The sequence below is a fragment of the Crocuta crocuta genome, unplaced genomic scaffold, assembly GCF_008692635.1.
Source record: "Crocuta crocuta isolate KB4526 unplaced genomic scaffold, BGI_CrCroc_1.0 scaffold84, whole genome shotgun sequence".
NCBI classification, from domain to species: Eukaryota; Metazoa; Chordata; class Mammalia; order Carnivora; family Hyaenidae; genus Crocuta; species Crocuta crocuta.
Window position 1 is genome coordinate 1,255,692 of NW_027530213.1, and position 12,236 is coordinate 1,267,927.

The 12,236-nt window shown below is 49.5% G+C and overlaps 1 protein-coding gene across 4 annotated transcripts in view; it reads right to left on the reverse strand.

Moving 5' to 3' along the window:
- IGSF5 (immunoglobulin superfamily member 5) overlaps positions 1-6,898 on the reverse strand; it is a 45,024-nt gene extending 38,126 nt beyond the window's left edge. For 2 of the 4 annotated variants that reach the window (XM_077765428.1, XM_077765427.1), the window contains exons 1-2: positions 6,430-6,552; positions 2,622-2,699 (exon numbers count right to left, since the gene is read on the reverse strand). In XM_077765428.1, coding sequence (XP_077621554.1) covers positions 2,622-2,679 — 58 coding nt within the window. In that variant the 5' untranslated portion in view covers positions 2,680-2,699; positions 6,430-6,552. Of the gene's footprint in view, positions 1-2,621; positions 2,700-2,774; positions 2,930-6,429; positions 6,553-6,843 lie in introns of those variants that run through there. The other 2 variants (XM_077765425.1, XM_077765426.1) reach the window with 2 other exon arrangements.
- Between the last annotated feature and the right edge of the window lie 5,338 nt (positions 6,899-12,236).

Below are 12,236 nucleotides of genomic sequence, written 5' to 3' on the forward strand. Positions count from 1 at the left end.
CTCCCTGAGCAGCAGCTGGTTGTCTCCCTGGCAGGGGGTCAGACCCTTCTCTTCTTCCACTGGCCTCCGGCCTCCCTCCCTGCACCTGCAGACCCCTCGCCTTCCTCTCTTACTTCACACTGGAAGGGAACAGTGAGGTAGACGATTGAAATCATGAGGAAGAAAGGTAAATGCAGGGGACAAATGCTTTGGTGAAGCAGCTCTGAGAAAATGGGAGTCAGATCACATCAGGAGTCAGGACAGGCAGAAGGGACTTGAGAAGTGAGGGAAGGGTCCTGATGATGGCAGGGAGCTCGAGTGTCACCGCTGTGTGACCACCACCCAGAACTGCTGTCCACACGGCAGCCAGCAGGATCTTCTCCACACACCAGTGTGATCAGACATCCCTAGCGCCCACCTCCACACTCAGACTTTGTTTATTTTATACATTTGCATTTTGGATAAAGACCAGAGAACTCTTAACATTATCCCATCTTAAGACTCTACTTAGTCTCCCATCAACTTCCTCTTGCCCCAAACTCTACCTTCCAGCCGCCAGACTATACTAATTTATCACCCTCACCAACTCTTTCTGGCCCCAGGGCCTTTGCACTGGCAGCGATTGGCCTGGCATGCCAGTCTTGGCTTTCAAATCGTTGAAGCAATTGTCACAATGGCGATTTTATGTTGATTTTTCTGCCAGTAAGTGCCTAATTCCCCTGCTAGTCTCTAAGCGCTTTGTTAGCAGGGCCTAGGCTTGGTTTTGCTCATCACCACATCCCCGTGCCTGTGACTAAATGGCACGTAACAGGTCCTCAGTGAATATTCACTGAGCAAATTAAATAAGGGTGTGAGTTCTAAATAATCCATTACTCTGGGGCAAGGTGGAGAGGAGAGTGCGCATGGAGATTGTTGTCAGCAAGACTTTCCAAAACGAAGTATCCAAGGTACTCAGTCTTTAGCGATGGACCCCAGCTCCCAGGGGGTACTCGAGTGAGCCCATAACACTCTCCCGCCCAGAACAGCCATCTCCAGGCCTCCACCAAAGCCTCCCCTTCATTCCAAACACAACTTTAGGGAAAATGTCCCAGAAAAACCACAGACCCCACAGCACATCAGTTTCCTGCTAAACTTTTGGAAGAGATTTTTGCAACCATGGCTGAAATAGCCACGTTGGAGCCTTATCCTTACAATGTGTGCTGGGCGTGGTTTGCCAGCCCCTTGACGAGCCCTCAAGCTCCATACAACAGGGGTGGTGATTTTGCTCTCCACTCCACAAACCCGGGCTTATCAAGCACCTACATAACACCTCGCACAGCACACTGTAAGCAAGGGTTTCGGAACACCTTTGCCCTCAAACACCTGTTGACACACCGCCTGGTCCCCTGGGCTGACTGTCTCAACATACCTCAAACCAAAACTTACAAAACCATCCTTGTTGCCTGTACCACCTTTGAGAGTTCCTATACTATTTTACCTCTTTTTAGTTTTTCAATAAATATTGAATATTGGGGGAGGGGTATCAGAGTGATCAAAAGGGGGAATTCATGGAAGGTGCTTGGTCTCACTGTTAAAATACACGAAGGTGTTCAGTTTGTGAAAATTCATCAAGCTGTACCTTTATGACTTGTGCGCTTTTCTACACATTCATTATTGTTTGGTACAATGCCTTAAAACCACTGCATAAGAAATACAGGATGGATACCCTCTGGAGTTTAAAACCTAGTCAGGAAAACAACACAAACACACCTGAAGCAAAGAAATGTAGGCAAGACACAATCAAGAGAAAGCTGGGGTACCAACTCCAGTCACCCAAAGCACCCTGACATCTGCAAACTCCATCTCTTGCGAAGCAGAATGTGATAGGGAACCCCTGGCCTGAGACCCCCTGGAGTCCCTCCCGACTGACACCCTGGGGGTGATCCAGGACCAGGAGAAGCTGATGAGAGAAATGGCAAACTTCACATACAGTGGGCCCTTCCCCTGTCAGTAAATGGGAGCTGGGATTATCACCCTGAAAATGGCAAGGTCAGGAGGGCTTCATGGAGGAGGTGATGTCTGAATTGGGCCTTTCTTGAAGGCCAGATAGAAATGGAAGAAGATAGGGGTGCCTGGGTGGCTCAGTCGGTTGAGTGACTGACTTTGGCTCACGTCACGGTCTCACGGTTCGTGGGTTCCGGCCCCGTGTTGGGCTCTGTGCTGACAGCTCAGAGCCTGGAGCTTGCTTTGGATTCTGTGCCTCCTCCTCTCTCTGCCCCTCTCCCATTGGTGCTCTGTCTCTCTCTGTCTCTTAATAATAAATAAATGTTAAAAAAAAGTTCTTTTTAAAGAAAGGAATAGAAGAAGAGAAAACCAGGCAGAGAATGGGACATTTCAACAGGAGCAGTGACTTATGGGGAAGCATGGAAGGCAAACGCCCACAGCAGAGATGACCCCACGAAAGGACCGGTAAGTCAGAGCACTAGCTCAGTCAAGTGAGCAGGAAGCGCACCCAGGGAAGGAGACCCCGCTGCGGAAAGAGGAGGCAGCGAGAAGGGCCCAAGGAAGAAGTTGTGGCAGCCACGTATCCAGGCAACTCCCTCTGGGTTCCCTTCCTCCAGCGGATGCCCAGGAATGTTCCACCAGGCTCAGGAGACCCCTACCTGCCAGCCCAGCCAGGATGACCAGCACGGTCGAGATGCCCGTCCACCTGCCCTCCATCGCCACGCGTCTTCTTCACCCTGGGAAAACAGAGCAGCCACGTAACCTTCTACCACAGATGAGCGTTTGCCGTCCGGAGTACGTGGGGCCCCTACCAGCTTGTGGGCGTCTGCGGATGGGTGGTCGGCGGCACCAGCCTCACCCAAACCTGCTGGATCAGAAACTCCAGGGACGAGCCCACAAATCTGTCTAAATGATTAAACAGTGAACCAATCCTGGCCTGTGCTCAAGTCGGAGAATCACTGCATTCAACGACCTTACTCCACAGCCCAGGGCTAAATTATGGAAGCCGGTATAGCATTACTGCTGAATGACTCACCAGGATGTAGGGGCGAGGGCTTACTGCGTTTCATTTCAATCATGATGTTTTAATCACTGAAGGGGAAAAAAATCCTCCCCGCAACAACTTCACGTTATCAAAAGGGAAAACAGGTGAAATAGAACATAATCTTATTAGAAGCTGCCAAAAGGTATGGAGAGAGAACAGGGAGATGTATGCAAGGGGTTGCATGCGTGCGTGGGGTGGCTGGCTATAATTACAAAAAGAGAAGTCACAGAAAGTATCCCGAAAAAGTGCTCTGCGAACAGTGAAGGAGGTGAGGTGACAGCCACGTGGATATCTGCAGAGGGGCTTTTCAGGCACAGGGGCAGCAGGTGCAGAGGTCCTGGGGTAGAACTGTGCCTGGCATGTTTGAGCGGGCTCTGGGGATGGGGCAGAATCAGGGGTGAGGGAGGAGGGAGAGGTCAGAGCTAGGGAAGGTCAGGGAAGATTGAGCCCAAGGCAGCTCACAGGGAACCTGTCATGTACTCTCCTTATCCCTTCCTAACCCTTTGTTCTTGGTTAAACCTCTTGCTCATCCTCCATCCCTGCATGTTCTCTTTTTATTTTTATTTTTTCCTTCTCCCCTGCGGTAGGCCCATGCAACGCAGTCACCAGCACCGTGTGGCCCCACTGGGACATATAAGGTAAATCACCCACTGAACGTTATCAGGAACTGTCCGCAAAAACAATGGCCCCTGGTCTCAGCAAAGGGTCTCTTTCTTTCAGTCTTCAACACCACCACCGTGTGGAGCAAAGCCCCTTAACCAAAGGATGGTTTTCACTTTGGCTTTGGGGCCCACACAGATGTCACAGCCCCATCAACTGGGGGGACAGGGGAGACCCACCCCATCCCTCTAAAAGATGAGGCACCGAGTTTCATCAGAGAACCCTCCCCCCACGACTGTGGGATTCTATAATGAACTGACACCTGTCCAGGGCTCCCGTCCCCTTTCTTCTCGTGAACCCCAAAGAGGCCAGCCCCACGGCAACACACAAGCACACACAAGAGACCCCCACACCTCAAGTCTCCAGAACCCAGATCATACAGGTGCTGGACAAAACTGAGCACTGGTGTGGAGCACTGTCAAGAGACTCAAGCCTGTGGACCCATGATCCTGGGTATTTAGGGCTCACGGAGAAGGAACAGGAAACATTGTTTCTCTGACATGTTGGGAGAGCAAAACTCAGCCTGTGTGCACTTGCATGCACGGCGCAAGGTTCAAAGTCTCTGCTGCAGCCCCGCGCGGTTGTGGGACCCCCGGCTCCTCCGTGGGGTCTAAAACACCCCGCAGAGCCCCACAAATACACGTGGGCAGCAAGCTGTGCAGCAGCCACACCCAAGCTGGACTGAAACCACAGCCTTCCCAAACTGTTTCCAGATCCTGAGTTATGAAGGGCCAAACAAATCATTTACTAACTTGCTAGGTTCGATGCACAGCCCAGTCTGTCGCTGGGCCAGCCGTCTAGAAGGCTACAGCCCAGCTGAGGATGAAGGAGACGCTGAGCCGCCGCCTCGGGAAGATTACGCATTTCCCCGAAGGCCGTAAATGCCAGGTGTGGACCCAGCACTCACTGAAACTAAAGCTGAAGTTTAAGGTCCATTGGGAAATCCTGACAGCCCGGCTGAGTCAGGCCACAGACCCGGCCCAGAGAGCTGTGTTGTCTGAAGTCTCCCTTCCGCTTCCGTTCCTCACACGTCATTCTGGCTTACTCTCCGTAGGAGAGGTGGCTGATTCCCCAGAGCCCCGCAGAACCCCCGGAGCGGGCAGGGCAGAGCACCCAGGGAGCTCCAGGGAGCCCCGGGGCAGGGTCACTGCAGATGTGGATTTGTGCGGGGCTGGTATTTGAAGAGTGTGTGCAGACGGAGCTGTCACTTTGCTTTAATTAAATGAAGACCTATTGCCAGGTAATTTGCAAGTTAATATCTCTGTGGGATAGTTTGATCCCAGAGATTTCACTTCCCATTCATTTCGTTATGGGAGACTTGAAGTAGCCACTTCTAGTTGAAAACCTGCAAAGTCTTCTTAAAATTTTAAGCCTTATCAAATTGTACTAAACACAGGATGCCTGGCTGGCTGAGTCAGTTGAGCAACTGACTTCGGCTCAGGCCACGATCTCACAGGCTCATGGGTTCCAGCCCCCGTTACACTCTGTGCTGACAGAGCAGAGCCTGCTTGGGATTCTCTCTGTCTCTCTCTCTGCCCCTCCCCCACTTGGGCCTCCTCTCTCTCTCAAACTAAATAAACTTAAAATAATTGTACTGGGGCGCCGGGGTGGCTGCCTCGGTTAAGCGTCTGACTTCGGCTCAGGTCATGATTTCACAGTTCGTGGGTTCAAGTCCCGCGTCGGGCTCTGTGCTGACAGCTTGGAACCTGGAGCCTGTTTCAGATTCTGTGTCTCCCTCTCTCTCTGACACTCCCCTGCTCGTGCTCTGTCTCTCTCTGTCTCTCTGTCTCTCATAGAAATAAGTAACACATTAAAAAAAAAAAGAGTCCGGCTTCAGCTCAGGTCATGCTCTCACCGTTCGTGAGTTCAAGCCCCACATTGGGTTCTGTGCTGACAGCTCAGAGCCTGGAGCTGCTTTGGATTCTGTGTCTCCCTCTCTCTCTCTGCCCCTCCCCTACTTGCACTCTGTCTCTCTCTCAAAAATAAATAAACATTAAAAACAATTTTATTTGTACTAAACAGGTGGGAGTTAACCACCAGCCAGTTCCTTACTGCCGGGACAAGGCAAACACACCGGAAAGATCTGTGTGGGGCCACCATGCAGTTAATCTCGAGAAAGGAAATTGCTGAATTTCATCATCTCACTTAGTTACCCCCCCCCACACACACACACACATACACACAAGCCCTTGTCCCTGGAAAGGAAGAGCCTGATATCATAAAATCCCCAGGTGCCTGCCAACATCTTGCTATGGGCAGCCGCATGAAGCCCAAACCCAAGAAGAAAGCTGAGTTGTTCATCAGGGTGAGCGAGAATTTGTCGCAGCAAAATCCACCCAAGGGGCTCGCTGCAAACGTCTGTGGGTTATAAACAAAGGCTGCACTCAGACCTGCCCACCCTACACCCTTAAGTCTGGAGGGCTTCCGGAGACTTCCGAGAGCCTCTCCTTCCCACGGGTGTGGGGACTTCCCAGCCCTGGACCCCTGACCTCCCAGATTCCAGGTGGCTCTCGGCTTTCACAGCACCCAGACAGCAGCGCGCCCTGAAAGGGGCTCCTGCTCCCTTAGAAATCATCTTGAATTCCACAACCCCCAGAACAGCCCGCTTCCTTAATGTTTAACTTTGTGGCAGCTGGGAGACAAAGAGTGTGCGTTTGGTCGTTGGGACACTTTCCCTGGGAGAGCGACCCGCCCGCAGTCCCCGGAGGCAGGTGCCCGTGGACCGCAGGACGGACGCCCACCCCTGGCGGGAGCTGGCTCACCTGGGGCCGGAAGGTCTCCTGTGGGCGTCAGAGAAGGTGCTCGGATCCCAGAGGCATGTGAGCCTCCGTCCGCCCTGCACGCAAACGCAGGAACAAACCTGTGTGGAAGCCGGACAATGTCGACCCGGGTCACCAGTGAGCAAGAAATGCCTCTTGAAATGGCTGTCACGTCACAGGCCGGACTGTAAACACAGAGGTGGCTCTGCCTGCCACCGGCCCCTGGCTCCCGGAAGGTGTGCCTGCCCCAGAGGGACATTCCTGCTAATCATTAGCCAGCCCCACACAGCAACCAGGCAGTCCGGGGGACCCGAGAAGGTCAGGCCTTCCCTCCCTCTCTCTCTCTCTCTCTCTCTCTCTCTCTCTGTGCCGCAGAGCCAGGCCCTTGGGGACCCCGCTGGCCGGTGGTGTTCCTACCCAGGCTGGGGGCCCTTCCTGCCCGCGGAGGCCGGCCTGGACAACCTTGTTGATCTCTGGTGTCAGCTCAGGCCTGGGGCTGTTCCTTGTTCGGCCCAGGAACCTCCACACCCACAAGAAGACTCTTGGGTGAAAGAAAAGTAGACCTGAGGGTGAAGCCCTCTGGAATGTGGCTGCGCTTCCCAGCGGAGCATTGGTAGGAGAACTCCTCAGCCCTCCCAACCCACACCCAGCCAGCCCCTCAGCCTGAACAAAGGAACATGGCTTCTCAGTGCCCGTGGCACATTCTGGAAGAGACCACCACCCAAGGATCTGGATCCCAGCAGCAGGAACTGTTCCCTCTCAGGCCGTTCTCTCTTGGCATCTGCCCCTCTGCATTTTAATCTTGTCAGGGGCCTCAGGGTCAAGGGCATCTGAACACAATAGACACCAAGAGAGGGCGTGATCACATACTTGGCGTGAGACCCTGACACAAATAGATAGGGGGAAATGTTTCCCCCCAGAGGAACAGGATCAGAATAGCCACCCCAAAAGATGCACCCCAGTTTGGCATACTGAACATATTTGAGATTTAATACATTTTTTAAAAAGCAAAACAAAAAGCCTTCTTAGAACTTCCCTTTTCTGACTAAAAGCATTAACTACTGGGGAATCCGGCTGCCATAAATTCCTTTATAGGGTGGATCTACCCCCAGAAGAGAGAACACAAATAAAGGAGTTTCCGACTCTAAGGATAAGATCAAAAGACCATTCACCTGTGCCTGTAGAGGTAAACATCATCACAAACTTTCTCTTCTCCCATCTCTTCTACTGAAAATCTATTTGTCCTTCCAAGAAAACCTATTTGTTTTTCCCAGAGGAAGCCTTCTCCCCCTTCACTATCCCCTTCTAAATTAGGTTATATGTAAGTCATTCATTCCAACCCCTTAGTGAGCCAGATACTTCTTTGCTGGTTCCTGGATGGACCCAGCCTACACCTTTATCCTGCTAACCTGGCTTCACAGGTCCCAGACGCTGCACCTAAGAGGGTCAAGAAAAAGATTTGCTTTCCTCCTCCCCTACAAGGCGCTAGGAGCTGGTCAGAAAAAAACGGTGAGCAAAACAGACTCCAGGAGTCAGCACGCGAGTCAAATAATCTCCCAAATACACACGGGTTGTGGCATCTTATTTATGAGCTATGTCCCTGAAGGCCAAGCATAATCCAAAACTGGAATAACCAAAACAATGAGCCCCTAAAAGGAACACCCAAGGTCAGTGTAGCTGATTTTTATCCCTGATACACTTCTAATTTTCTTGGCATCAGCACGAATGATTTCGAATATCAGTCACCACCAGGAATCCCAAGCACTGGTCTTCAAAGCACAGCTCAGCCTCTGCACAACTCCTGGAGACTGTTGTGAGAGTTTCTGGAAAGTTTCAGTTATGCTAACAATGAGAGTGTAGGGGAGGGGGGATATTTGTTCCTATACCCTCCTTGGTTTTGTGGCTAGCGCCTAAAAATTAAACTGAGTCTTTTTTTTTTTTGCTACTTTTTATTCTTTATTTTAGACATAATAGTATCACATTCTCAACTCAAACTTACATTTTGTGTTTGTTTACCTTAACAAATACAATTCTTATTTGGGTTAAGGTCCTAAATAAACATTTCAAGGTCTAAAGTCTTCTTATATTTTATTTAAACCCTTACAGTTATTCTTTTTTTTTTCTTAGTTTATTGTCAAGTTGGTTTCCATGTAACACCCAGTGCTCATCCCCACAAGTGCCCTCCTCCCTGCCCATCACCCCCCACCCCCCCCATCAGCCCTCAGTGTGTTCTCAGCATTCAAGAGTCTCTCATGGTTTGCCTCTCTCCCTCTCCCCGACTATTTCCCCCCTTCTTCTCCCCCACGGTCCTCCGTTAAGTTCCTCCTAATCCTCCTATACGTGCAAACATATGGTATCTGTCCTTCTCTGCCTGACTTATTTCGCTCAGCATAACACCCTCAAGGTCCATCCATATTGCTACACAGGCCAGATTTCATTCTTTCTCATTGCCATGTGGTATTCCATCGTATAGATAAACCACATCTTCTTGATCCATTCGTCCATTGATGGACACTTAGGCTCTTTCCTTGTTTTGGCTATTGTTGAAAGTGCTGCTATGAACATTGGGGTACATGTGCCCCTATGCATCAGCACTCCTGTGTCCCTTGGGTGAATTCCTAGCAAAGGAGTCTTAACAGGACTTACCGCACGATAAATTTGAAGAGAAGTGACAGAGTGAAGGAAAAGAAATCCAGGCTTTTAAGTGTGGCAAACCGTGGGAAGGTGAAGACTTGGGGAGACTAAAAGGAAGGTAAGGGTTGTAGAGGTCAGGTTTGCTGTATAGATTCGGAGAAGAGCCTCCAGTGGTTAAGATCATTGTTTGCCCTTCCTGATACGGGAGAGGGGAAGGCAAAGTGTGGTGTCCGCTGTTTCTCATTTATCTTCACCTTACAGTGATCCTCATGACAACCTGGCCCATTCGGGGGTGCTGTATTCTGATCCCCTCCAAGTGCTGTATGACATGCATACCTAACAACTGTAAGGTGTCGGAGGTGCCTCCGCAAATGCAGGGGCCGGCTCCGCAGACCCTGGACCGGGACACGTCTGTCTAACAGCTACCCAGCCTGGAAACCCTGTTTACAAGTCACTGGAAATGCAACCCTGAACTGCGCTCTCAAGAGACCTCTTGGACTTCGGGAGGTTTGCATTATTTCAAAGTTTAAGCATAAAGACAGATGTACTAATATTTTTAGCCTATGCTATTTTTAATTTTTTTTAATGTTTATTTATTTTTGGGAGACAGAGAGACAGAGTACAAGCAGGGAAGGGGCAGAGAGAAAGAGAGGGAGACACAGAATCCGAAGCAGCTCCAGGCTCCGAGCTGTCAGCACAGAACCCGACGCGGGGCTCAAACCCACAAAGCTCGGGATCATGACCTGGGCTGAAGTCGCATGCCCAACCGGCTGAGCCACCCAGGCGCCCCCAGCCTATGCTATTTTGAAATCACAAAGTTCATATCTACCTAAAACATTCTCACACTAAAATTCGAATTGTGGTAAAGACATCCAAAAAAGCTTTGATGAAGGGGGGTGGGGGGCGGTGTTCCCTGAGGAAATGAGTTTCAGCTCAGATGGGGGTGGGCACATCAGGACCACACTGGGTAGGAAGGCAGAGGTTGGGGAGGGCCATCTGCTGGGCCGAAAGGAAGGGTGTGCCTTGAGTCTGGGTGGGTGGTGGGAGGCCCCGGAAGCCTGAGGAAGTTGGAGAGCCTGACCAGGCTTGAATACAAAGGGGTGGGAGATGGGGCCAGTCTGGGCGGGGGGGGGGTGTCTTCCATCAACCCAGATAAGAAACAAGGTCCAGACTAAAGGGTACAGTCAAGATTTGGGTTCTTGTCCTTACATATAAAAAGAAATATCAGAGGGCACCTGAGTGGCTCAGTCGGTTAAGCATCAGATTCTTGCTTTCAGCTCAGGTCATGATCTCACAGTTTGTGGGATTGAGCCCTGTGCATGGAGCCTGCTTAGGATTCTCTGTCTCTCTCTCCCTCTGCCCCTCCCACGCTCACATGGGCTCGCACAAACTCTCTCTCTAAAATAAATAAATAAACTTTAAAAAATATTAAAGGAATGTCAGGAAAAGTGGTGAAAACCTTTTAAATAGCGGAGAAGTTTATGCGGGGTCACGAGCCCATCATGAAGGCACACGAGGTGTGTCTTTCCCAACCCTGGCTTCATTTAGTCATAAAGCAAGTTTAACATAGTTATGAAGCAGGTTCAGGATTCCAAACTCAGTGACATTGCACTACACATTTAAAAAAATTTATGTTTATTTATTATTTTTGAGAGAGAAGTCACAGCATGAGTAGGGTAGGGTCAGAGAGAGGGAGACACAGAATCCAAAGCAGGCTCCAGGCTCTGAGCTGTCAGCACAGAGCCTGACACACAGGCTTAAACTCATGAACCGTGAGATCATGACCTGAGCCAAAGTCGGACGCTTAACCGACTGAGCCACCCAGGCGCCCCCATGAGTTCCTTTTAGACTTGTAGGAGAGCCACAATCTTAAATCCCATAATAGGAAGGAGCTCTTTGACCAGTTTAAACAGACAAGTGTCATGATCTGTGTAGAACTTTTTTAAAACATTAAAAGCAGTAGGTTGGACCACATAAAAGAGCCCATATTTACCTGTACTTTTTTCTTTCCTACAGAAACAGCTATTTCATATTGGGCTCAACCTAATATAAAGAAGAAAATAAAAACCATCTGTACTCTCAATGTCACCCATGGATAAGCATTATAAATTTTTAATGAGTGACTTCTATTATTTTCCCTCACTTAAAAAGTGATACACATTCACTATGAAAAAAGAAATAGACAAGGCAGGTAATCCAAAAGGAGAAAAATTTTAAATAGATCGCTTTTTAGCACACCACGCAGACTAGCTTTGTTAACAGCATGGTGTGTATCTGCTCAAAAATGTTCATATGGCAACCTACTGCTTAGTAGTCAGATTTTATTTACTTACTATATTGAAAACTTCTGCCCCCAGCCAGTAAATACATTACTTTTAATGGCTAGGCATGATTCCATCAACGGATGGTAGCATCACTTAACTAAGTCGATTCCCACCATCCATCTGGCTTCACACTGCGTGTGGTGGTCAACACCATGTCAGCTGATCAGAGAGTCTGTCCCTTGACGATTCCTTAGGATCCATTCTGAAAAATGCAGTTGCTATTATGGAAGCAGTAAGAAGATGAGTAATGGTGGGGAGGTGGGGGAATGAATAGGCAGGGAAGAGAGGATTTTTACGACAGTGAGAATACTCTGCACGATCCTCAAGTGGTGGGCGCAGGTCACCATACATCTGGCAATACCCATATCATGTAGACGCCAAGCTTTACCTGCAAGGTCAACCGTGCACTCTGTTTGATTATAATGCATCGATGTAGATCCATCAATTGCAACAAATGTACCACTCTGGTCAGGGGGTGCCGCAATGGGAACTCTGTACCTTCTGCTCAGTTTTGCTGAGATCCCAAAACTGCGCTAAAAAAATAAACGTTTATTTTTTTAATGTACTTGCTGGGTCAAAAGACACACACATTGCAAGATGTCTGAAAATATCTTGGATTAGGAAAATCTCTCCAAAATACTTAGAGTGCCCCTAGTAGCTAATGGCCAATGCAATCCATGCCATCAGCGATTTTAATGCTTGACAATTTGGCAAAACGGTTTTTTAATTCAATATTGTTTTCATTACAAAAGGAATGTGTTGTCAGTGTAGAAACTGTGGGAAATTCAGGGGGTGGGGGGGAAATAACAGATTAAAGCAGAACCCCAAACTTTACCATCCAGAGAGACTCGC